Source organism: Kockiozyma suomiensis (genome assembly GCF_038497685.1).
Source record: "Kockiozyma suomiensis strain NRRL Y-17356 unplaced genomic scaffold V2V93scaffold_2, whole genome shotgun sequence".
In the NCBI taxonomy this organism is placed as follows: domain Eukaryota; kingdom Fungi; phylum Ascomycota; class Lipomycetes; order Lipomycetales; family Lipomycetaceae; genus Kockiozyma; species Kockiozyma suomiensis.
Window position 1 is genome coordinate 176,249 of NW_027117665.1, and position 23,508 is coordinate 199,756.

The 23,508-nt window shown below is 43.9% G+C and overlaps 13 protein-coding genes across 13 annotated transcripts; 7 read left to right on the forward strand and 6 right to left on the reverse strand.

Moving 5' to 3' along the window:
• Window positions 1–498: 498 nt before the first annotated feature.
• Window positions 499–5,213, forward strand: V2V93DRAFT_356695 (uncharacterized protein; the record flags this gene model as incomplete). The annotated part of the gene is made up of 3 exons (XM_066908013.1): window positions 499–3,211; window positions 3,266–3,383; window positions 3,443–5,213. The coding sequence occupies 3 exons, from the start codon at window positions 499–501 to the stop codon at window positions 5,211–5,213; spliced, it is 4,602 nt and encodes a 1,533-aa protein (XP_066767733.1).
• Window positions 5,214–5,730: 517 nt separating this feature from the next.
• On the forward strand, window positions 5,731–6,533 carry V2V93DRAFT_363765 (MRP10-like protein). Its single transcript, XM_066908686.1, has 2 exons — window positions 5,731–6,223; window positions 6,295–6,533. Exons 1-2 carry the CDS (start codon window positions 6,026–6,028, stop codon window positions 6,376–6,378), a joined length of 282 nt encoding a protein of 93 aa, XP_066767734.1. The 5' UTR covers window positions 5,731–6,025; the 3' UTR covers window positions 6,379–6,533.
• V2V93DRAFT_331387 (uncharacterized protein) lies at window positions 6,482–8,034 on the reverse strand. Its single transcript, XM_066907660.1, has 5 exons — window positions 7,481–8,034; window positions 7,258–7,417; window positions 7,083–7,198; window positions 6,748–7,030; window positions 6,482–6,680 (listed from the first exon to the last, which is right to left on the reverse strand). The coding sequence occupies exons 1-5, from the start codon at window positions 7,750–7,752 to the stop codon at window positions 6,570–6,572; spliced, it is 942 nt and encodes a 313-aa protein (XP_066767735.1). The 5' UTR covers window positions 7,753–8,034; the 3' UTR covers window positions 6,482–6,569.
• A 127-nt stretch (window positions 8,035–8,161) lies between these two features.
• Window positions 8,162–9,518, reverse strand: V2V93DRAFT_110677 (ClpP/crotonase-like domain-containing protein). Its single transcript, XM_066906750.1, has 4 exons — window positions 9,280–9,518; window positions 9,001–9,217; window positions 8,918–8,951; window positions 8,162–8,859 (listed from the first exon to the last, which is right to left on the reverse strand). Exons 1-4 carry the CDS (start codon window positions 9,384–9,386, stop codon window positions 8,369–8,371), a joined length of 849 nt encoding a protein of 282 aa, XP_066767736.1. The 5' UTR covers window positions 9,387–9,518; the 3' UTR covers window positions 8,162–8,368.
• A 205-nt stretch (window positions 9,519–9,723) lies between these two features.
• Window positions 9,724–10,284, reverse strand: V2V93DRAFT_377965 (yippee zinc-binding/DNA-binding /Mis18, centromere assembly-domain-containing protein; the record flags this gene model as incomplete). The annotated part of the gene is made up of 1 exon (XM_066911936.1): window positions 9,724–10,284. The coding sequence occupies one exon, from the start codon at window positions 10,282–10,284 to the stop codon at window positions 9,724–9,726; it is 561 nt and encodes a 186-aa protein (XP_066767737.1).
• Window positions 10,285–11,244: 960 nt separating this feature from the next.
• On the forward strand, window positions 11,245–11,670 carry V2V93DRAFT_363775 (ornithine decarboxylase antizyme-domain-containing protein). The gene has a single exon (XM_066908687.1). It carries the CDS (start codon window positions 11,268–11,270, stop codon window positions 11,631–11,633), a length of 366 nt encoding a protein of 121 aa, XP_066767738.1. The 5' UTR covers window positions 11,245–11,267; the 3' UTR covers window positions 11,634–11,670.
• A 228-nt stretch (window positions 11,671–11,898) lies between these two features.
• Window positions 11,899–13,552, reverse strand: V2V93DRAFT_342451 (uncharacterized protein; the record flags this gene model as incomplete). Its single annotated transcript, XM_066907827.1, has 4 exons — window positions 13,255–13,552; window positions 12,963–13,202; window positions 12,556–12,893; window positions 11,899–12,351 (listed from the first exon to the last, which is right to left on the reverse strand). The coding sequence occupies exons 1-4, from the start codon at window positions 13,409–13,411 to the stop codon at window positions 11,899–11,901; spliced, it is 1,188 nt and encodes a 395-aa protein (XP_066767739.1). The 5' UTR covers window positions 13,412–13,552.
• A 35-nt stretch (window positions 13,553–13,587) lies between these two features.
• V2V93DRAFT_363778 (Rft protein-domain-containing protein) lies at window positions 13,588–15,989 on the forward strand. The gene has a single exon (XM_066908688.1). It carries the CDS (start codon window positions 13,953–13,955, stop codon window positions 15,819–15,821), a length of 1,869 nt encoding a protein of 622 aa, XP_066767740.1. The 5' UTR covers window positions 13,588–13,952; the 3' UTR covers window positions 15,822–15,989.
• Window positions 15,990–16,133: 144 nt separating this feature from the next.
• On the forward strand, window positions 16,134–16,890 carry V2V93DRAFT_363779 (uncharacterized protein). The gene is made up of 2 exons (XM_066908689.1): window positions 16,134–16,321; window positions 16,379–16,890. Exons 1-2 carry the CDS (start codon window positions 16,208–16,210, stop codon window positions 16,802–16,804), a joined length of 540 nt encoding a protein of 179 aa, XP_066767741.1. The 5' UTR covers window positions 16,134–16,207; the 3' UTR covers window positions 16,805–16,890.
• On the reverse strand, window positions 16,774–17,908 carry V2V93DRAFT_363781 (calponin homology domain-containing protein). The gene is made up of 3 exons (XM_066908690.1): window positions 17,592–17,908; window positions 17,441–17,529; window positions 16,774–17,378 (listed from the first exon to the last, which is right to left on the reverse strand). Exons 1-3 carry the CDS (start codon window positions 17,670–17,672, stop codon window positions 16,976–16,978), a joined length of 573 nt encoding a protein of 190 aa, XP_066767742.1. The 5' UTR covers window positions 17,673–17,908; the 3' UTR covers window positions 16,774–16,975.
• An 8-nt stretch (window positions 17,909–17,916) lies between these two features.
• Window positions 17,917–19,182, forward strand: V2V93DRAFT_363784 (transcription factor TFIID complex subunit 8 C-term-domain-containing protein). The gene is made up of 2 exons (XM_066908691.1): window positions 17,917–18,344; window positions 18,410–19,182. Exons 1-2 carry the CDS (start codon window positions 18,062–18,064, stop codon window positions 19,069–19,071), a joined length of 945 nt encoding a protein of 314 aa, XP_066767743.1. The 5' UTR covers window positions 17,917–18,061; the 3' UTR covers window positions 19,072–19,182.
• Window positions 19,183–19,340: 158 nt separating this feature from the next.
• On the forward strand, window positions 19,341–21,865 carry V2V93DRAFT_110871 (uncharacterized protein). Its single transcript, XM_066906751.1, has 4 exons — window positions 19,341–19,937; window positions 19,996–20,102; window positions 20,158–21,391; window positions 21,456–21,865. The coding sequence occupies exons 1-4, from the start codon at window positions 19,655–19,657 to the stop codon at window positions 21,692–21,694; spliced, it is 1,863 nt and encodes a 620-aa protein (XP_066767744.1). The 5' UTR covers window positions 19,341–19,654; the 3' UTR covers window positions 21,695–21,865.
• Window positions 21,808–23,424, reverse strand: V2V93DRAFT_363788 (uncharacterized protein). The gene is made up of 2 exons (XM_066908692.1): window positions 22,928–23,424; window positions 21,808–22,870 (listed from the first exon to the last, which is right to left on the reverse strand). Exons 1-2 carry the CDS (start codon window positions 23,395–23,397, stop codon window positions 22,036–22,038), a joined length of 1,305 nt encoding a protein of 434 aa, XP_066767745.1. The 5' UTR covers window positions 23,398–23,424; the 3' UTR covers window positions 21,808–22,035.
• Between the last annotated feature and the right edge of the window lie 84 nt (window positions 23,425–23,508).

A 23,508-nucleotide genomic window follows, 5' to 3' on the forward strand; every position in this document is an offset into this window, starting at 1 on the left:
GACGCGTCCAGTTTTAATCACCTATAGCACGATTGACCAAGTCTAACGTGTACTCTACTAACGACTGCTACTTCGCGCATTCGCAAGAGCAAATCCTGTTGTCTGCAAAAATATTCCATCAGCTTTTTTTTCACCAGCAGATCAGCTATTTTGCGTCAGGCTTGGTAATCGTTCCGATAGATAATCGCTATCTTTTGGTATAGAATAAACCAAAAGGTACAATTTTTCTAAATTAGATTTTTCAAATAATCGGTGTACTAATAGCTTGTGTATAGAGTCTGCGCGTTTTGCATTTATATTGGTATTCTAGACTTCCCAGTCGCGTTTACCATTATAGCTGCAAACTGCAATCAACTCTGCTCCGTTTTGGCTGATTAACGTGATCTGGACTTTTTGTCCAAAAATATTATTTGCGTCTAGCGATTGTCTTTGGTAGCGGAGTCATTGATTTTGTCCTTCTTAGTGGATCTGTAAATACGGATATACAGCATTTATTTCATGTCTCTCTCTTTATTCAGACTCTTTTACCAGGATGACTTGGAAGGTTTTCGTGAAATTTTGTCTGCAGCGGTTACAGCTAATGGGTTTCCTGCCGTCCCTCAACGACGTGGCGGAAGTGGTTCGGTATCCAATGTCTTGACTATAAGAGACATCAATCGCACTGATGAGTATGGGCGGACTGTGCTTCATCTTGCCTGCTCGCATAATAAAGTTGAGTTTGTTCGCGCTCTTCTCGAAGTTGAGGGTGTGAATGTGATGATGGGAGATGCTGAGAGTGGATGGACTCCACTTCATCGTGCGCTGTATTTCGGAAATATAGCGATTGCGCAGATGCTTATTGCCTATCAGAAAGACAGTATTCGCATCAAAGACCGAGAAGGAAATTCGCCATTTGATGTGCTTAACTCGACGATCGAAGGGACGAACCCTCTTCCGCTGAATCTTGAGGTTGGCGGATCTGAGTTGTTTACCTTTGGATCAAATGCGAATCATACTCTTGGCTTTAATGATTCCGATGATCGAGCGAATCCTGAACGAGTTCACCTAGATCGACCTTCTCAAACCCTGCTGAAGCCTGCTGAAGCCAATGAGTCAGCATTGGAACGTTTTGCTGAAATAAGAATTCGCGATATCCAAATGTCAAAACTACACTCTATTGTGCTGACAACTGATCCAATTGATAATCTCTATGTCTGCGGTTTTGGAAATGGCGGACGCCTTGGGTTCTCCAGTGGCAGTACACAGTTTACGTTCAAGAGTTTGGAAAAATTTGGCCAGCTACAGGTTCTTTCCGTGGCGACCAGCCAGGATCACACTCTGGCTGTTACTGCAGATGGTGCGGTTTATTCGTGGGGATCAAATAGGTACGGCCAACTGGGATATCCCATAGATACGAAGAAGCCGCAAGATGAGCCTAAACAAGATTCCCCGCGGAAGGTTGTGGCAGCAATCAAGCGTGAACATATAATTGGTGTTGCTGCTTCCCGTATTCATTCAGTCGCGTACTCTAAGAACGAGCTGTTCATGTGGGGCAAGAATGTTGGACAGTTGGGGTTCCCAACTGCTGAAGGCCAAGCTCTGGAAGTCACTCCACGCAAAGTGTCTTCTCTACCGGCTCCTGTGCAAATGGTGGCTGCGATAGATAACGCAACAATTTGCTTACTAGAGAACAATGACGTGATTGTGTATATCAATGGCGGATACTTCAAGGTGTTTTTCCCCCTCGACAGATTTGCCGATCAATTTTCAGTTTTTAGACCGCGCGGCTTGTCATCCAAAAATATCATTACAAAGATCGTCGCTGGTGGGACAACGGTTTTAGCATTAAGCTCACTAGGAGGTATCTGGAGTTTTCAATTAGAAGCAAAATCTGTGGATAATGTTAAACCCGGCGCCCTCTCGAAGATCATAAGGCCGCAAATTGTGTGGACGCTCCGTAAGAAGCATTTAGCTGTGCGCGATCTTGATGTAGGTCGTGACGGATCAGTTATATTCTGCACTGAGTCAGGAAGTGTTTGGCGTAAAGTTAAGCGTGCAAAAACTAAAGATTCTCATGGGAAAGTGTCTGAATTCAAGTTTTCCAGAATTCCGTATTTAACTCGGGTAGTTGCGGTCAGGAGTAATATGTTTGATGCATACGCCGCAATCAGAAGCGATTCCAACTCACCCGAAATTGATATTGATAGCCGAGTATTGCGCGATGATGTGGAACTTCTCGTGTCATTTGTGGAAATCTTTGCAAAAGACGATAGTGATGCAGGTTCAGTCATTTCCGAGAGTTCTGTGCAAAGTGAAAGTGTTTCGCGTCCACCATCGACTTTTCTTCCGACTCTGAAATTTCTCCAGGAGGATGATCTACCGGCCTTACTCGAGCAGCGCTTAGAGGAATTAGAAATAGATACTGGTTTACAGGGCTATGATTTGTGGGTGATGTCGTATGAGCATGACAAAATTCTAATTCCAGCTCACAGGATTATTCTTGGAAGTCGTTGCAAGCTCCTGAAGGATGTTTTTTCGGGAGCTACCTCCTCCATGTTTGAGTATGTGAAAATTGGCGACAAACAAGTCCTGAAGTTTAATGAGTGCGGACTGCTTGCCACATTAGTGTTTACATATTTTGCATACACTGATTTTCTTCTTCCTGTATGGGATGGTTTTTCGAGCAAATCATTGATTGACAAGCGATTTCTGAAGGCCAAAGATGAGCTCATTGCTCTGTCAAGCGCTTTAAAAATGAAGGCTCTCTCTTCCGCAGTATACTTTCAGCAACGACCAACTCGAACACTTGCTGCCGATCTGTCAGAAGCAGTTATTGATCCTCTAGCCCAAGAATGGTCTGATATGACTATTCACTTGCGGGATGCTGATGTTAGATGTCACTCTTGTATTTTATCCGCGCGCTCAGAATTTTTTGAAACACTAATTTCCAGTCGCTGGTCTTCAGTGCCTCAATCTAGTTTCAGTGATTACGAAGTAACCCCCTCGTCCGACATCTCGGACAAGAGTGTTGATATGAAGCACGTTTCCCTTCAAGTTTTCAAAGTTATCTTAGATTTTGTCTACGGGGTTGAGGACGACTCGCTTTTTTCTGCCATACAAGTCGAATCATCTGCCGAATTTTTAGAATTTGTTCTTGAAGTACTCTCTGTTGCGAATGAGCTTTTGATAGACAAGCTTACGCAAATATGTCAATCTATTTTGCGAAGTTATGGTATGTATACCCGACGTAGCATTGTCCCGAGACCAAATTTTAACAGGAGATTAGTGAATGTGCGAAATGCGTCGACGATACTTACTGAGGCCGATTTATACTCCGCAGAAGGCTTGAAGAGTTCTATCTTACAATATATTGCGCTTAACTTGGAGTGCATGCTCGAGAATCGGTATGTTTTGCGTAACTTATTAGAGTCGATCTAATGCTAATTATAATTTTCCATGACAGACTTTTACATTCTTTAGATAAACCATTACTTGACGATCTTGAAAAAGTTGTTCGTCAGAAGCAGCTCGAAAAACTTCCAGTCAGTAAATCTAATTTGTTGCTAGAAATGCTAGAAGAGCGAAATCCGACCCTTGGAGAAGAGCGACGCAAGGCAAAAGATCAGCTGATGTTAGCTTTCGAATCTTCGTCGTTGCCATCTAGTTACAGTGGCTCTCTACTACAGTCTCTGTCTAGTTCCTTTTCCAAGCGGGGAAATATGGCTGATCGCCGCGGCTCAGAAAGTGGTGGTACCGGCTGCGGGTCTCATAAAAGCCAGCGCCGTGAAGAACCTCAGGAGCAATTGCCGCTGGTGACGCAGCCTAGCCCTCCTATGCGACCTATAATACAAAGTGATTTCATATTTGATATGGAGGACGAACCCTCTACTTCTCATGATTGGAGAGTGGTAAAGGGTAAAACAAAATACGGGTCTCCGGTCGGCTCGTATAATGGCGGTGGTGGATTCGACGAACATATGCGTTTGCCGTCGTCAAAGGAGACAACCCAGGCTGGATCATATAGACGCGATTCATTTGCTACAAGTGCAACACCTACGGAATCGCACTTGACGGCTGCTAGACCTACCGCCCCAATGTCAAGTTCTGTAAGTAAGGCTTCGCCATTGTCGAATGCCTCTACATGGGGAAAATCAAACGAGTACAAAAAATCAATGGTGTCCTCGTCTCCTTCTTGGAAACCCAACTCGCCTTCGGGTATTTCTCTTGGTCTGCAGCTCAAAGCTTCAGAATCTTATCCAGCGACACCACTTAGGCACCAGGAGAATTCATCAGCTGCAAAAGGAGTATCATCACCCATGGCGTCAACAAGCTCGATTGCATCTTTGCTGTCTTCGCCAGTCACGTCGGCGTCCAGTCCCTCGGCCACGATGTCTTCGCCTGCTGGTTTCGCTGCGTCGACGAAGTTGGCTGTATCGCAAAAGACGCGAAAGAAGCAACGCGAGCAGGAAATTGTTTCATCACCGCCGTTGTCGTCGTCTTCAAGATCTGCGTCCCATCCTTGGTCGACACCCGTAAAAGATACTCGGTCATCGAGTGCGAGTTTTGCATCTCCGCAGCTTTTTCCCTTGGGTCCGCAGACGTCGTTTGCAACTACGGCTGCCACCAACTCGAGCCAATTAGCTAAGAAACTGTCTGCAGTTTCAGCGCCTGCAGCGCCAGCTAATCCATCTTCTTCGACTTCCAGTACATCAAGTGCGACAGCAATGTCATCGTCATCAATTCCAACATGGAATAATAGTTCGCGCAAGGCATCCCCGACGCCATTGACGCCGACTGCAATCCGTGCTCCGAAATCTACTGGTGAACTCGTGGCCACCACCACCACCACCACCACCACTGCTACAACTGCTACTGCTGCCGCTGCAACTGCTGCTGCAATACCGCCTGAGCTTCAACTTTCGCTTGCGGAAATCATCGAACAGCAGCGTATCGAGCAGGAGATCATTACCGCAAGAGCACATCAGAAACAAAGCATCAAGCAATTACAAGAGGAGGAAGAGTTCGCTAGCTGGTGGGCTGCCGAAAGTGAGCGTGTCCAAGCCGAGCTGCAGAAGCAGGAAAAAGCGGCAGCAGCTAAATTTTCATCTACAGAAAATGTAGGAAAGAGAAATAGTAAAGGTAGAGGTGCTCCTGTAGTGCGTGGCGGAAGAGGAGGTGGTGGAGCTGGGCGAGGAGGCGGGTATAGAAAAGGGAAGGCACAGCAGTCCAGTTGATTATACACGTTTGGTGTCTTTTAATGCGGGCGAGATATAATTTCAATACGTTTAAATCAGTTGATAGTAATATATATAATAATGCCATTGTTACCAATGATAAAAAGAAAAAGAAAGAAAAGTCAGTCGCACATAGTCGCATCACCAACCACAATTCAGTACACAAGGCTGCTACCCGTGTCGCCATCCCGAGGCAAAGAGGTCTCTGCTAGATTGCTCTACTCAAGAATACTCAATTTCTCAAAGCGGCCACAGACGCAGGCTACCCATACGCTGTGTGAAATTAACCGCCAACCACAGGATTCGAACCGGACACCCTTGCGCAGCCTACAACGAATCATAGGCGAAAAGCAATTTTGGTGATATACACGCTCCCAACACTTGAGCCACTACAGCTGTAAGTTACTAATTGCCAAAAAGCCCTACACATTCCCAGAGTCAAATAAGTCACGTGCTAATCATAGATATATTCACGTGTCGAGGATTTTGCGAATACTGAGAAGAGAATGTCAAATATGTGACGGTTATACCACAAATACTGAATAGCGTACTCAGATGAACCGTAGGGCTGAAGCATACATACCCGAATATGAAGTACGCCATAAAATAGTTTTGCTACTTCCCCGAATACTTTGATTGTGACTTCGGTAGCAAATATAGAAGAGAACAGATAAGTTCTTGGTGAGAGAAATAGTGGTATTTCTTTTGTCTATCTCTGTTACTTCAATTGCTTGTTTCTGCGGCGCGAGTACGCTCATTCAGAGTTATTTATCGACAACTACAGTCTACCAACCTTTCCCGAGTCGAACGCAATGAGCCAACCAGTTCGCCGTCCGCCACCGAGTAATCGTCTCAAATACTTGCGTATGGCGAAGCCTTTTAATCATTCTGGGGTGAATACGTGTGCTGTTCTTATGCAAGAGCTATTTACATGCTGGGCTGGTACATCGTTGAATTCGCCTGAATGTGCGATGCTGGAATCAAGAATGAAGAAATGTTATGATACTCAGGTATGTTACCCCGCCGCGAACAGTATTACCTGAGATATAAGGAGGAAAATATGCTAACGATGAAATCGAAGAAACCACAAAATGTTAGTAGGTCATCTTTTAATCACCACGCTGCTCGCTTATTCCCTGTGTTGCAACGGAAATCGCATGATTAGGAGCAGTAATACGATAGAGTTTATTCCAGTTTATTATTTGAATAAACTAAAGCGCAGAGTTTATTTTTGTTTTTCGTTTTTTCGGGTTGGTTTTTATATATAGGCTTAAAGTTTGATCTGTACATATACAATAATAGTGCTTATTATCTCTAAAACAAGTTGAGCGGATGAAGGGACAGTCTAGTGTGATTCTAGTACGTATCATTCACTTCGTGTAATTCTTTGCTATCCCATGGCAAAGTTCCTTCAAAAAATCTTCCTTCGGCATCACAATAATTCAATAATCCATTCAACTCCGGGCACTATGAAGCGTGGACAACTATCGTTAGCTTACAGGCATTAAACAGCTTTTCATGAATGGCAACTCACGCTTTCGAAATACGGTGTACGCCTCCGGAACGGATTCCGCTCAACTCGCTTTGTAACCAAAGCTTGATCGAAGCATCCATACGGATCCGCTGAAAAAGGCACAACCGCTGAATTGAGCTCTCCTTCTTTAGAAATCTCCCCCGGTGGATCTATTCCTACAAAATTAAAATTGGCTTCCGGGATTCGTAGTGCGGCACGATGAAGGCGAGTGAAGCGACCGCGCTTAAAATTGTGAGAAATAACTGTAATGTTACTTGGGTATTGACCAGTAAATTCGTGGAACCTAGGATTCCATGTTAATACCGGTTGGTGACAGTGATAAATAAACACCTTACCGGCAAATTGAGAAGAGTATATTCTCATAGCTGTCACGCGCGAATTCTTCAGTTGTAATGCGAAGTGACAACTCCTCAGTCTTGGAGGATAAAAGCCCTCTACTTTGAGCCAGATTCTATCAACTCAGTTAGCTATAAAGCTCTTTGATGTCTTGAAATAAGATACTCTGCTAACATAATAACTCTGAGATTCACTAACTGGACCAGCAAGTGAACTGGTCTGACCACCAGAAAATACTAAAAGGGAGTTTTGATCTTTAACAAGCTCTTCGATTCCACGTTCTATATGCGCGACAAACGTCGACTGTTGTCCTTTCTGGAATGGCCGCAATATCCTAAACAAAAAATCAGTTTATCGTTCGTTTACAAAGTCGAAACCCTTTAGTAAAAAGACATACCATTCACTGTCGGCATTACCTTGCTGGCTTCCACCTGTCCAAATCGCATGTCCGGCAACGACAATTAGATTTCGTGCGTTTGGCGCAGTAGTAGGTCCAAGCTCGCTTTCAGCCTTTAGTCGTGCATGTTCAAAACAATCGACTGACTCGCGACGGAGGTATAAAGGAGTTAGAGTATGTGTTAAAAAGACAGTGAAGATGATGCAGCTGGCCGCGAACAGTATCAAGAGAAACCGGAAGCTGGTGAGCGTCGATAGAAGTGAAGATCGCATGATATGTCTCTATATTATTCAGCAAAATAGTACTGTAATGATTTGACCGTATATCTGCACAGCTGAATTATGACTGACAACGCGGGTAACAGCAGGCAGACTTCAAATGTTGAAACGAGTGTAATTGCTGTTTCCTGATTACACAAATTACCTTGTTAGTGTTCTGACTAGATTTAGACTGTCTAGTGTATACAGCAGGCGCAGAAGCTCAATAAGCTTATATGCTATTGCATGTAGTTGCTTGAAACTGACTTATTGGTGAGATTGAATGCAATAATTACAATATTGACGAGTCTAATATGACACAACGCCTTGCTGCACAATGTTCGCATGCAGAACCCGTGTTGCGGTTTAGGGCAAATAAAGAAAGGGCTGCCGGTCAGGACGGTTCTACTATATTCAACGGGCTCGAGAATTTGAATTGATTCTCTGACGGATGCCGAAATATACAGTTTATAAGCTGGTATTACTATTAATATTATGTCTGCAAATATCTTGTCCAGTTCCCTTATGTTGGGTCCTAGGCTAGCATCAGTTGCGAAGGATGAACGTAAAAGGCATGTCGACTGAGTATAGATAGTTTTGTCAATTCTGGGAGTGCCAGACAACAGTATTATTACAAATTGCCAAATACAATAGGTTTCTTGGATACTGCGGCTGTGGCTGCCTGTATGATATCAGTGCCTAGAGCAAATGAGTTCCAAGCCGCCGTATAGTCCAATCCATCCTGGACCGGTCTATCTCGGCTGTAGTTAATCAGATGTTTGGACCCCTGGACCGCCACTGGCGATTTTCGCGCTATCAAAGTCGCCAATTGTAAAGCTTTTTCAAAAGCATCTTGCTTGTCTGTCGCGACGAACGAGACAAATCCATGGCGCTCAGCTTCTGCCGATCCGAATTCTCGAGCAGTGTAGGCTAATTCTTTAAACCAAGACTGACTGGAAACTATTTTTGGAAATCGCTGTAAAGTACCGATATCTGCTGCAAGAGCTATATCTACTTCTTTAATTGAGAACCGGACTGTACTGGTGCAGATACGGATATCGGCTGCGCAGAGAATGTCAATTGCTAGTCCATAGCTAACCCCGTGAGCTAAACCAATTACCGCTATAAGATACCGGTTAGCTTATAGTCTCCTTTATGAAACTGATTAGTTTACGCATACGCTTCCGGCATTTCTCGACTGCAGAAATCGAGTCCTAGTGACAAAGTTTTAGTTAGATCACCACACTAAAGCGATTTTCATACTTGGAAATCTTTAATAACGCGGTGCTTGTAGAATCGAAGGCGCTCCTCTTCAAGTGGCTCTTCCCCTTTAACAGTGCCTGATAATAGAGCCAGAGTTTCCGGGGATAGATCAAGACCGGATGTAAATGCTCGATCGCCAGCACCGGAGAGGATGACGGCGCGAACCCGGGAATCAGAAGAAATGAGATTGAAAATATCACCTAATTGGCGCCATGTCCTATGATTTCCTGAGTTAGAATTGCTCAGTTCCAAGCCTAGACTGACACGAGAAGACATTACGTTGGCGCAAACGAGTTTAGCTTTTGAGGACGCGCTACCTCGACGTGTAGGACATACTTGGACGGGGATGTCACCTTGAAATGAGAGAAGCTAGAGAAGTCAGGCATTACCTCATAAGATTGACCAAAGACTGAGTGAAGAAAGTAGCAGAAAAACTATAATGGTGACTGAAATTTGGAGGCAATATAACGCGTTACGTATTCTGCGGTGCAGCTGGGAGTTTCTTGGTGAACCTCGGCTTGATGGGTTTCTTCTGTAGTACCAGCCTAGTCATATGCTTACATTGACCTCTGCTGTAATTTATAAATATATATAGAAAACAATCATATCTCAGAAGCAATAAAATCCAAAAACACCCCGATCCATCCTAAAACACCAGTGTAAAAAGCAGAAATCATAAACCATCAATATCATTTCACAATGAGTCAACTTCATACGTCACCGTCATGTAGAAATTGCAAGAGAGCTAGCTGTCGGCTGCGGGCTTGTTTCTTCATCGAGCTTACGTGCCAGTTCTTTATCCAGCCATTGTCTTAAATCTGATGACGCAGCAATATGTCCAGAAGCTAAAGTGTCGTTGTCGTTGGTTAGCGAACCAAAGGGAGAGCTAGGGCACAGATCGGAGGTGACAACGCTTTCCTTTAGTACCCTACGCAGTTCGAGAATGTAGCATCCAACCTTGTACTTCTGGCTTCGTTCGCCGGTGGCGATATACTTCCAGCCTAAATTTGCATTGCATCCGGCGCATGAAATATCTGCGACTGAATGTAGGCCCGAGATCAGCATGCGCTCGCATGGGGCTCCATTTATGACGTTACGCGCGTCGCGGACAAGCACAGCATGACCAAAGCGGCCGGTGAAGGCTTTCGAAACGATCGAAGAATGAGAAGCAATGTGAGTCTGACACTTTGCGCAAGAAAAGACAATGAGAGGTACTGCGTGATGAGACGGAAACAAAACGGAATCAGAGCTTGAACGCGGGGGGGCGAGGAATGTGTGCGTCATCGGTCGGCTTTGAGGAGCAGCTGCTCGTTTCCGGCGGCCGCGCGTGCTCGCTGCAGCAGCAGCAGCCGCGACTGAGAGCCTGAAGCGAGCGGAAAACGGGGAAGGACTGTCGGACGCAGTATCTGAATCAGGTGCTGCGACTATAAACACAGGGCGAACGATTAGGGTTGCCAGAAAGGCCTGCCAGAGCAGAAAGGCGACAAAAAAAAATGCTAGCGCAAACGTGGTGTGTAGCGGATGCACTCGACGACGAGTGCCAGAGTGAGATTCTGCGGCGGGAAGAGGAGACTATGTGGTGGAGTGAGATCAGATGCCTGGATATCGCGATGGGAGTGGGGCAGAAGCGGTTACGTAAGACTTCTGTACCAACCCCAATTTGCTGACATCTTTGCTGCACTAGAGTCATGAGACCCAAACCAAGCCCTAGCCCTCGATCGTATTTGTATCTCCTGTTTTCTCCTTGTTCTGCACCGCATCCATCGTTCATCCATCACAACTTTCCAGGCACATAACCTTCTCTCTCCACGTCTTAGTCTTTCTAACGGCAAACTATCTTAGTCAATCAGTTCTCATGGCGAATATTCTGAGTAATTCAAATCTTAGTAGTAGTAGTACTGGCGGTCGTTCCGGAGCCAGCTCTTTCGAGGTCTCCGAAACGGCCCCCATCCCTACGCAACAGCACTACTACTACGGCGGTGATGTGATCCCTACCGGAGCTACCATCGCCTCGTGCTACACTTATGCCGTCGCTACTGGTGCTTCGGCTTTCCATTATCGCACTACGTTGGGTGGAGTGGCAGAGTGGCGGCCCTGAGGCCCCACGTGGAACAAGACCTTCTGCTGACATGCGGAAGGCGTCGTTGGACCTGGCTCTGCAGTGTGAGAGACTCTTTGCTAATGGGACAACGATTTATGAGGGGACGGAGATGATGAAGCTTGTCAACAAGGTGCGCGAAAGCGCACCGCCGTCTGTCGAGGCTCTCATGCGTGTCGCTTATCCGCGCCATCGCGGCATCCCGGCGACGCAGACCGAGTTCTTCAAGCTTGTTGATTTTGAAAACAATGTGTGGATGGGTGCCGTGGTTGACCGCACAATGCTTATCTACTTTGACAAAGAGATGGCAAATTCGCGCATGGATCTCAAGTCTGGACTAGTGGCGGTTATGGATTTGGCCTCGGAACTGCTTGAGTGCGAGCGCGTGGTTATCTGCATTGACCGCATGATAATGAAATTACACAATCTTGTGAATACCTTCTACTGGGTTGGCTTTGACTTGGTCAAGTGTCCTCTCGAATTTAATGGCGGACAACTCTCTGACGCTTGGATCGCTATGGAAATTGAGGTGTAGTTCATTCATTCTTGCTTTTTTTTTTTCAATCATCTCCTCTTCTCCTGAATTACGAGGCTGTATGCCCTTTTTTAACCTTTTGTGGCTTCTCTATTACAATTATTATTATTTATACTTCTAGGCGTTTTCTATTGTTTGCTTTATTATCTAATAGTGTTTGCTTGATCTTTTTATTAGTTAAGATACTTTGTACTCGGTAGTTAGATGAGAATCAAATTTATTAAGTCTTATTTTCAGCATTGATGGAGAACAAAACTATGATACACTATTCCACAAAACTTTTCAACCAACTGACAATATCGCGTTGCGCAAGCGCTTGATTTTCCGTAACTAGGCGATTATCCAGCGGATAGTCACCCTTGACCGCAAAGCCGTGAGGTAGTTTCCGATCAAACAGTTTCACATCGTAAAACACAGTATCTTGCGAGAGCGCCTTCACTGCTGAAGCGATCATATCAGGTGGGAAGAGCGGGTCATCTTGTACTGCGAGAATTAAGACTGACTTTCGAAGTCTGACGAAATCTCGCGAATCAGCTAGTGAGGGGTGAGCTACAACGCCTGTTTTTATTAGACTGCTCCAGGGAGGGTTAGTCAAGCTGCTGACTGTTGGCTGGGAAAGGAACGGAGCGGGGGACTGGGATGATGCAGAGGTTGGTGATGTTGATGTGGTAATGGCGGCGGCGGGTGTGTCGAGAGATGGTAGAAACTGCCTTGTTTGCTCTTCTGATAGTTCATCAGGAGAGCTTTCTGTGGAAGGTATATATGTCGCGCGTGCTTGTGGTAAAGATTCATCGGAAATCCGTGTTTCCTTCTGCGATTCTCCCACGGAGCTTGTTGAAGTTTCAAGCGCGTCTGTCTCGGTCTCCGTTGGCACTGCAGTCTTATTTGGCACAACCTCATTGGACGCAATTGAGGTAGAGACTGAAATTTCCGACATACTTCTCTCCTTTATTTCAATCTCAGTAGTGGGTAACTGCAACAACTTCAACGCATATTTCCCACCAAACGAATAGCCAACGACGCTAATGTCTCTCGGTCGATAAATATCCACAATCTCATCAATCATTTGTACTAGCATCGGCCACGTGCGCTCTTCGGTATGTCGTGCTACCCACATATCTGTCTTGAATCCTGTGGCTGATGAGACTGCTAAAGATTTTACTCTTGACAAGAGAGATGTTGGGCCTAGAGAAGTGGTTGGTTGAGCGATTGGTGCGTTTGGGTCGTTGAAGAAGAGATCCGGCATTACTACAAAGTACCCTGCAAAACTGTTAAAACGCTCTTCTTGATAGAAAGCACGAAAATAAACGGGCATGCCATCATCCATACCTTCACGAGCAAATGAGTCAGCCAAAAGTTGATTATTCAGACTCTCGAGTCCCAAACCATTGGTTAACAGTAGCAGTAGCGAGAACCCACGAATATCTTCCTTTGCTGTTTCCAAGTAATTTGTACCAGATGTGGCTGATTCCGGTGGACCCCAGTGCGGTTTCGAGACGTATATCCGTTCTTGAGAGTCTGGCAGAGTCCGAAATTCACCTGCTGGATCCCATGTCGTGTGCCGATTTCCTATATTCCATTATTAGCTGCTCTCGGCTCAGTCATCATGGTTGGAACGCACTTTTTTTGTCAGATGCATCTTCTGAGTTGTCGAAAAAGAAATCGTCGTCGTCGTCATCGGATCCAGCTAGGAAGATATTGTCGTTTGTGTCATCGAGCGGAACGTTATCGAGATACGGATTACGCGAGTGATCTCCTCGCCTTCCACGCGTCGACATTCGGATGCAGATATACCAATAAGCAGAAAAAATATTACTGAATCCAAATTTCTTGCGCTAAACGCGTATTATACTGAACGATAGACAGATCCTAGTCTTAGTTGAGCTACAAGCGACAGTCGAGCTATACAAGGAACTAACGGTCACAGACGGCTGAACACTGCCACAGCCCCTGATTCTTTGTCAGCCACAGTCTTGACACAATTGCATCACTGTTTAGTGCATTTCTTATGTTGGTGTCAGTGTCGAGGAGCAAGTTCCTCAGCTAAAGTACACGGCTATCCATAGTTTGGCAGCTGGCAAAATTCACATCACCGCTCTCAATATTGACTGCTGAGAGATCGACAATTCAGATTACTGCTTTATTATTATAATTGACCGGCAGAAAGTGTCGCTAGCTTTGGCCGTGGCGCAAACGTCGTGGATCACCAGTTTTGCTTGCGCAGTTGAGGCGTGTCTATTATAAATGAGTTGATAGAGTCGCCACGAAAATATTATACTAATAATATTGAGAAATTGACTTAAATTTCATTTCAGCATTATGAACGACGTTCCTCGTACTCCGATCTTAACAAAGCGGCATGGTCGCAGACATTCGACTATTGTTGTCCCACCACCGGCGGGTCTTCAGTCTGCTAAAGCCGAGTCTGGCGACAGTCCCACTCTACTAGTCTCGCATTCTGCTGTTGGTGCTTCATTCTTGATCTTACTTCAGTTGTTTTCAAAAATCATCACCTTTGCTCTGAATCAAGCGTTGCTGAGGTTTATATCACCAGACAGACTAGGGGTATCGGCACAACTGGAGCTGCTGTCTTCATCAATATTATTCTTTGCTCGAGAGGCTATTAGGCTTGCATTGCAACGACAGACGACTCATCCAAAATCAGATCCATTTCGAATTGAGGGCGGCGTTGTGGAAGGTACTGTCTCGGGTATAGCTCAAAGTGTAGTCAACACTGGCTATCTCCCTTTTCTCCTCGGAATTCCTCTTGCGGGTATCAGCTGTGCATGGTACTATCTCCACGGAGCAAGCGATGAAGTGTCTGACTTACCATACTTTAAGTCAGTTGTGGTTATTTACGGGATTGCGGCATTAGTTGAGCTTGCGTCCGAGCCGATGTTTGCACTCGCGCAATATAAGCTTCAATACAAGCTACGCGCGATATGCGAATCTGGAGCTGTGATGGCCCGATGCGCTGTAACTTTCCTTCTCACTCTATCTACCAGAGAAGACACCGGGGTATTAGCGTTTGCACTCGGGCAGCTTGCGTATGCAGTCGTACTATCTGGACTTTACATATTACTAGTCTGGGAAACTACTCGCGGCAGAGAAAATGCTATATTTCCGAAGCGAATATGGAAAGAAAAAACCATATCACAGTCACCCTGGTTTTATTTTGATCGACAGACTGTACATCTCGCATCTACAATGTGGATCCAGACAGCGTTCAAGCATTACTTGACTGAAGGTGATAAATTCCTGTCAAGTTTTTACATTACAATATCAGAACAGGGAGTGTATGCGTTGACATCTAACTATGGATCTCTTTTTGCCAGGCTTGTGTTCTTGCCAATTGAAGAGACGGTGCGAACTCTGTTCTCCAAGCTCCTTACGCCGCCAGTCTCTGCTTCAAATTTTAGAATGTCGTCAGATACCTTGAGCTCGATTATTCGTGTATATTGCCATATCACTCTTTTAACTAGTATATTTGGTCCAAAAGGTGCACCATTTCTATTGTCATTTATTATTGGCTCAAAATGGTCGACAGCATCTGCCTCAGCGGCATCAGTGATTAGTGCTTTTGCATATTATATCCCACTTTTAGCGTTTAACGGCGTACTTGAAGCCTTTGTTCAGTCAATTTCGACACCCGCTATTGTTCGCGAGCAAAGTTTTTTGATGCTTGGATTAACGGTCGCATTCGCCGTAGCTGGATATGTGTTTATTCGTGTGCTGGGGTTTGGAGCTACGGGATTAGTCTACGCCAATATGATGAATCTTGCAATCAGAATCGGTGCATGTTCATACTGGATTGCAAAGTATTATAGAGACACTGCGATAGTGGACCATGATATTCTTGATGAGAAACGCGCGGTGACTAGCAGAATTAGTAGTCCGCTTTTCCCACTGGCGAGACGCGACAGTTATCCGGGCATTAACGTACTTATTGTATCAGTCATGTTTGAAATTTGTGTATTTGCAATTGGGAAAGTTGATTCTTTGTCAAAGTTTTTGATGATGGCTGCTTTTGGCGTTTGTCTTGTTGGAGTGATGGCTTTTGATGAAAAGGAGTTGGTAGCAAAAGCTGTACAGCTGTATTTTCCAGCGAAAAGCGAGAAGTCGAAGAGTACTAGAATGCGCAGCACAAGCATTACCGGACGAGGGAGGGAAGATAAAAAGACTGAATGATTGCCACAGTTTATTCTTGACCTGATATGAAAATTATTTTAAATAGTCGGTAATTGCATCATTATTTGTTAAAGCGTATTTGCGTTTTGTAGACATGGAGTGGATAAAAAACCGCTCCTCTTGTATGTTTTATTTATTTATTTATTTATTATGAATATTTGTATTGCCTCTCGACTTGATGATATCTCTGTAGATATACGTGATTCTTTGTAGTTAGTAATTTTAATGTTCAAATTATTGGTATTTCATGCAAGTGCCAAAATTTGTCGATGCGTGCGGCACAGCTGTAAATTCAATTACCCAATTTATTAACAAAATATCTCAGTTGAAAATTCGCAATTGAAATATATATCTGAAACCAAGTCAATATTATATTTATACTCACCATGCCAACATTATTCATAAAACCTCATTTATTAAATTATCCTCACAGAAATGCTTTAGCAAGAATAGCAAGCACAAGGCGGACTATTACAAAGCTGGCGAACAATGATCAAGTTGTGCGTTTCTTACATTGCGATAGGTTATCATTTCACTAATACTTTAGCTCATTTTAGTATGTTCATGCGAATAGCAAAATATCACTGTCTCCTATACCAACCGCTGTTCATATCGGCACACTGACTGAACTAACCACATTCAACGACTCGACATTCACCCCGAATCTCGCATTTCTACCCCTCATGCATTCGACAATCAAAACACACCTTCACAACGATCTATTTTTTGTCTCGGTTGCAGTCACGTACGGGAACGATTTCATGGCTGTGTACGATCAGCGTAGTCCGCCACCTTTTGGCAGGATACCTGAGGTTGAAGATATGTTTGGACTAGTAAGAGTTGAAAATGGAGTCATGGTTCCTGAATCTTACGAGAAGAATGATATGTATCGATTGATTACTCCGGATTTTGGTGTATGCATGTTTACAGAGTTTTTATATAATAAAATACGAAAGGCTTGTGAGGATGCTAGTAGAGCATAGTGAACTGATGAGCATACTGAACACTGCATATATATAATAACCAATCACAATGTAAATACCAATTGACAAAGATAACTTATGTGATAACTAAATACCATATCAAACTTGTGAACCAAACGCACCGTAACCAAACAAAAAAGCCAACCAAGTCAATAGATAGAAAAAAGGAGTTCAAGGGTTGTTCACAATATCTCTCCTTTTAGAGAAAACAACTTTCTCACTACTCTGGTTAGCGCCACCCATATAACCGTATTGCCGCGTATTCCATGCCGGAATTCCTTGTCCTTCTTTCGAGAATTTGCCAGGACTAGCTCGTTTCTCTACCAGTTTTGGTCCCAATTGTGAAATATCAGGGTTTTTCTTGTTCGCATATCGTGAGAACGAGTAAAGGGTCTGCAGAACCTGCGCTGGATCTTTAGACTCGTATAAATCAACTGTTTGAAAAAGATCGTATTGTGGTAGACCGAGGTTTGATGAGGCACGTAGAAACATTGAGATATTCTCCATTTGAACGAACGGCATCCGGGATGACTTGTATTTCAAATTTGCAGTTGGATCAACAGCATTCGCAAGTCTACAATAGTTAATGAAAATCTTTCTCAACTAAAAAATAGAAAGGAAGAGCATGTAACATACTCGCACAAGATAGTGCCGTCCTTTAGAATATCCATCAGATCATCATCCCCTAATTCACGACATAATATAGTAGATATCCACTCTTTCGCCTAAAAGTGCTCGTCAGTATATGCCGCCTATAGCTCTCAAATAACCTGACTGGTAAGCATACTTCAGCTGCGGATTTTGCGTCATATTTTGATTTGCGAAGCTCGGCCATATCCTGGTCGAGATTGCTGACTGACGCGGCCATTGTGCAGACTTCGAATAGTGAGAATTATAAAAAGATAAAGTAGCTAATTATTTGCCAAGTAGTTATCAGCCAGTTGCAGATCCCAAAATTTCCGTGACTCTTGTAAAATATTTGGTATAAGAAAACAGTTAATAGAAGTAATACGCTTTAAATAATTATATGATCTGAAGACAAATATCAACACTAAACCCTCGACTATCTCAGCATTGCGGCATCTCTCCAAAGTAGACAAATCTCGCGGTAACTCTGATCGCGCTCTAATACATTTCTCCCGAGCGGATTAGAGCATCTGGCTTTTCTAAATATTACTCTAAAAGCTGAGGTGCCTGCTGATGACGGAATACTGAATTACTTTTAATGACCGAGTAAATAGTCGCTCGATATTGCACATGGGGGATCCAGTGCCCCCGTCTCCAGGCGTTGAAAGGACTGGCCAATCCAGTGAAATTGAGAAATCTAGGAGTAGTAGTACAGAGGATGGCACACTAAAGCAACTGCATACAAAGAAGCATCAAGATGATTTTGAAAGCTATTCAAAATTAATTGAGAAGCTGGACGTTGGATATGATAGCAGCGCGCTGATGATCAGACCGTCAGCGTTGATTTTGCAGTCGTTATCGTATCAGTGTACTCCTTCGGCACTTCAGATGATTGCTTTATTTGCAGAGGAGTGTATGTGACTCTATGCCGCTTCATTGGCTTGATTTATACGTGTTACTGACAGTTTCTGATTGCAGATTACATGCATTTACTCACAAGACTTCACAATATTGCAATGATACAACGGCGAAATCTGCCAGGTGTTCATGATGTAGCGTTTCTAATGACCGAAGAAGGTATTCACACTTCGGATTTAGAAGATGAATACATTCGCTCGCAGTTTATATTTCAACCATCGCCAAATACGGAATATGCAAATTCGAATACAGATCAAGTCGCAACAGATGCGAATTCGAATCCATCATTACAAGAAATTGATGTCTGGAATAAGCAGCAGCAGGAGCTAGCGCTGATTGCACCAACTACGCGGAACAAAGAAGACATGGCGTATATCCCATCATGGATGCCACCCTTGCCCGCAGACCACACTTACCGATCCACAGCAGTCTATTCAGATCGTACTACGAACCCAAAAGACATACGCGAAAAGATTTTGGAAGAAGGCCGCGTGGTTGAACAAGCTTTGCGGAAATTGGGTGCGATGAGTCAAGGTGCCTCCACAGCTAGTCAAACTAACGACTTGCTCATGCTTCTCGACGAGGGAGAGGACCAGCTTACGACAAATACGACAGCTAAAACTAATGCGAAGATGTTTGACATTGTTGCGTTGGCTGCGTCGAGGAGGAAGAAGGCGATAAATCCAATTATTTTGCATATTGGTAAGAAGGGAAAAGCTTGAACTTATATTGTAGCCGGAGTTTCATTATCTTTTTTTGGCTCATTGTATATTAGTGCAATTTGTATTACACAATTTATTATACTTCTTTTATAGAACTAAACATTCAAGAAAGCAAATGTATACAGATCACTAGTTACTTCGTGAGCTTTCATTAAGTGAGTGAGCCGGGTAACAATTAAAGTGCGGTATAGCAAAGTTTAAAATTGTTCTGAAGTCTGCGGAAAGAAGCAGAAATTGTTACGGCCAACAGTTGACACTTCCATTTCCGTCCATTTTCTTGACCAATACTCTTTTTAATAGTGAGCTAACTCCTTTATTTTTTATTTAATCTTTTGATTTTGTGCTTGAATGAGAAGCGCCGCTCAAACTTGCATCGCAATGCTCTGTCTAGTCATCGGGTGTCCGTTCATGGGTATTTAAACTGATTGACAGACAACAATCTCATTCTCACGCATCTTCGCGCATTTATAACACTGAAATTTCCATATACTGACTTTGCTTATTTAGGAAGAGCTTCTGAAGTTGTGTTGCTTCTGCATTCCTATATTTTCCGGTTCTATCTACAAACTTCCTAGTACTACAAATGGCTCCCACGGGACCCGTCTCTATAACGGCGGCGCCTCCATCATTATGGTCTCGCTTCTCTACCTTTGTGACTGAACATAAGGCTCTTGTCTATGGTATCTCGGCTGCTACTTTTTTGGTAGTCGGCGGCGCAGGCGCATACTACGTGATCTACAGCGACAAGCCTGGTGCACCACCGTCGTCATCCGGCAGCCCGAAGCCTGCCGATGCAAAGGCGGTGGCTGACAAGAAACGCAAGAAAGACAAGAAGAAAGCAAAGAAAGAAAAAGAGAAGGCCGAAGGTGTGTACATCACTTCTTTTTGAGTAAGTGTATCATTCTATTAACACATCAGCTAAAGCTAAGGCAGCCGGCGAGGACAAGGGGAGCGACAAGAGTAGTGCACCTGTTGAGGACAAATCTGACTTGCCTGTTTTACCTACCGATCTTTCTGGACTCTCGGAAGAGGTTTGTTTTATTTTTATTAAATGTATCCTTGCAGACAGCTGACAATGGGCTTAAGACTTTGAAAGACTACTCTCTTCAATACAAAAACGCCGGCAATGCGGAATTCAAGTCGAAAAACTACGAGAAGGCAATTGATCTATACACCAAGGCTATTTCTCTCAACAAAGATGCGGTCTACTACAATAACCGGGCTGCCTGCTACAATGCCCTAGAACAATACGAGAAGGCGATCGAGGACGCCTCTACTGCTCTAGAACTCGATAATCTTTACTTGAAGGCTCTGAGCCGCCGTGCGCAAGCTTATGAAAAGTTGGGAAATTATCAGGAGTCTGTTTTGGACTACACTGCTGCGGCTTTGCTCTCGGGAACTCCCAACGATCCTATAGGAAAGTCCATTGACAGAATGCTTATGCGTTGCGGTGAAGAGCGTGCCAAAGGACTGCTGGAAAGCAAGCCCAAAACTTTACCTTCGGTATCCTTTGTGAATGCATACATCGACTCTTTCCACAAGCGGGAAGTCCCAGAGTCCATCGTTGGTGCTGAAGAAGGTACCGGAAATTTTTATCTCAAGCAAGCTCTTGAGGCAATGGACAAGAAGACTACCGAGGGCCTATATGAGGCTTTGTCTCTGGTTGAAAAAGCTATTGAGAATAAGACCGAAGAGTTGGCATGGGCTTACGAAATTCGCGGTTCGTTCAAATTCTGGATGGTGGAAAACGAGGGTGCGTTGAATGACCTCACCGAGAGCATTGCGATTGCGCCGTCCATATCTGCTCTTATCAAGAGAGCATTGCTATTTATTGAGGTTGGTGAACCTGTTCGTTCCAATGAGGACTTTGATGCTGCCATCAATCTTAACCCAGAGGATCCAGATATCTACTATCACCGAGGACAAGTGCACTTTTTGCTTGGCGAGTTTGACGATGCAGCCAAAGATTATCAAAAGGCAATCGTTATGGACAAGGAGTTTATGTCGTCACATATTCAGCTTGCTGTCATGCAGTACAAGCTTGGAGATGTTTCGACCGCAATGACAAGTTTCAAGCGATGCACAAAGAACTTCCCCGAAGCCCCTGAGGTATTTAATTATTATGGCGAGGTGTTGATGGATAACCAAAAGTTTTCGGAAGCTATTGAAATGTTCGACAAGGCATTTGAACTGGAGAAGAAGAAGAAGGGAGATGCGGGTGTTAATGTTCTCCCTTTGATTAATAAGGCTTTTATTTTGTGGAGTTTCAAGCAAGGAACTGTCCAGGAGGCCGAGCGACTATTGAAAAGTGCTTTGGAGTGTATGTTGGAATTTTTTTTGTCTTGTTTACTAATCTGGGTTGCTAACAATATTTTGATATATAGTGGACTCGCAGAACGATCTTGCTGTCGGATCTTTAGCACAGCTGTTGATGACGCAAAACAGAATGGAAGAGGCGCTGAAGTACTTTGAAAAACAGCTCGAGCTTTCAAGAAACGAGAACGAAATCATTCAGGCTGCCTCATACGTCGAGGCTGTCAATGTCCAGCTTAAGCTTCTTGAGAGATACCCTCTGATCAAGGAGCGTATGGAGCAGCAAATAGCTTTACAGACTGGTGCTTAATTGAGATGAAAGCAAGGTGAGAAAATCAAACCTAGGTAGAAGCTATATTTCACCTGACATATGATTGCGATTGGCTGCTAGTTCTGACATTTTGTACGATTTCATTTGGAGGGGACGGGTTGTGATGGAGAAAGGTATGATGACTCGATGGCTTAATTGTCGGATTTGTTGACACCTAACGAATAGGATACTTGTGATGTACCTTATACATATATTTATCGTGTCGCTATTATGGTGACGCTTTTTGTTTCATAGTTTCTATTTTACCCCTCTTTTATAAAAATATTTCCCTAATTACTTTTTTATTGTCTTTAAATCTCTAAATCTACATCCAACGACTTTTACTCTGCGAAAGTAATCTTTTTGCCTTGTGAGGGGACTATCGACACTTTGCCTCTCTGCGAGTTTGCCAATGCCATACCAGGTGTTATTCTCGCGGGCTTACCACTCCTTCTCGTCTCTGATCTCTCAGGTCTGGGTTTGGGATCAAATTCTGAAATTTGATCAGCTGGCTTCTCATCGGTTGGGATATTACGCTTATAATCGCGTCTGACCTCTCTCTTTGCTTCAGAATATGACGGTTTATTCTGAATGTAACTGACTCTTTCAGGATTCATGAATTCAGAGCCAGCTGATCTGTCGTCAGCATTTGGCGCTCGGTGCCGCAGCGATCTATCTTCTCCAAACTCTGCCTTTACCCCATTCCGGCCCAAAAATGTGAATTTCGAACTGACACTTTCCAAGACTTTGCCAGCTTCATAGGCACTACGATAGTCAATGAATGCAAAACCTTTGCATGATCCTGAATCTTGGAAAGTTGCCATTCGGACTTTTACTGGCTTGATTGTGATCTCTATTTCGTCTGCGTGCTCGATTTCTTCTCCTGTTGAAGTCAAAGGCCGAGATTTGACGTCAATAGTAAATTTTTGTTCAAGTTGCTCAGATTTTGTTTCAAAAGGTAAGTTTCCAATAAAAAGAATTCTTGTTGGCTTTCGGCCTTGTGTAGCAATGGTACTTGAGCTGTTTGTTGTAGAAGCAGCAGAGTCAGGATCCTTTTTGCTACCTGTGAAAATTTTAGCGTCTTTGATTAGAGCTTTTCGACCGCCGAAGGGGGTTTCGGAAAGTGCTATGGCGCGGTTCATTCCTTCTTCAGTTGTGAAGTCAACGTAAGCGCAGCTTTGAATCCTAGTTAGTGCCGCAATCTTTGATGACATTAGTAAAAGGTAGACATACCCCTTTCGCTTTCCATCACGGCCTTTAGGCATATGGACACGAACAATCTCATCGGACTTGATATCACCACTGGATCCTGCTTGAGCAGACTTTTCGACAAGCAACCGACGAAGGTCCTCCTTAGTAGTAGAATAGTCTAGATTTCCAATCCACACCCCAAACTCCGTCTTTGGCTGCGTTTTTGACTCTTTAGCCTTGCTATCTTCTTTCCTTTTAGACGATTTTTCTGACTTCTTTTGCTGCTGTTGTTGTTGTTGTTGTTGTTGTTGTTGTTGTTGTTGTTGTTGTTGTTCGTTGTCGTCGACTGGTTCGCGGGGTGCATCAAGCGGAATACCCAATTTCTTGCGTTTACGAAGCTCCTTTTTTGAAAGTGGTTCAGGCTGCGAGACGTCAATTTCGATCTCTTCAAAGGTCTCACTACGCTTCCGCTTTGCAGACACAGCACCTGAAGTCTTCTCTTCTTTCGTCATCGTAACAATTAGAGTCGTGTCGGTTCTATTTGAACAAATCTTAGCAAAGTATTTTTTTTCTTTGGGAGAATGGAAAGCGACGTGCGGCTTGAAGCAGAAAATTAAGTGAGT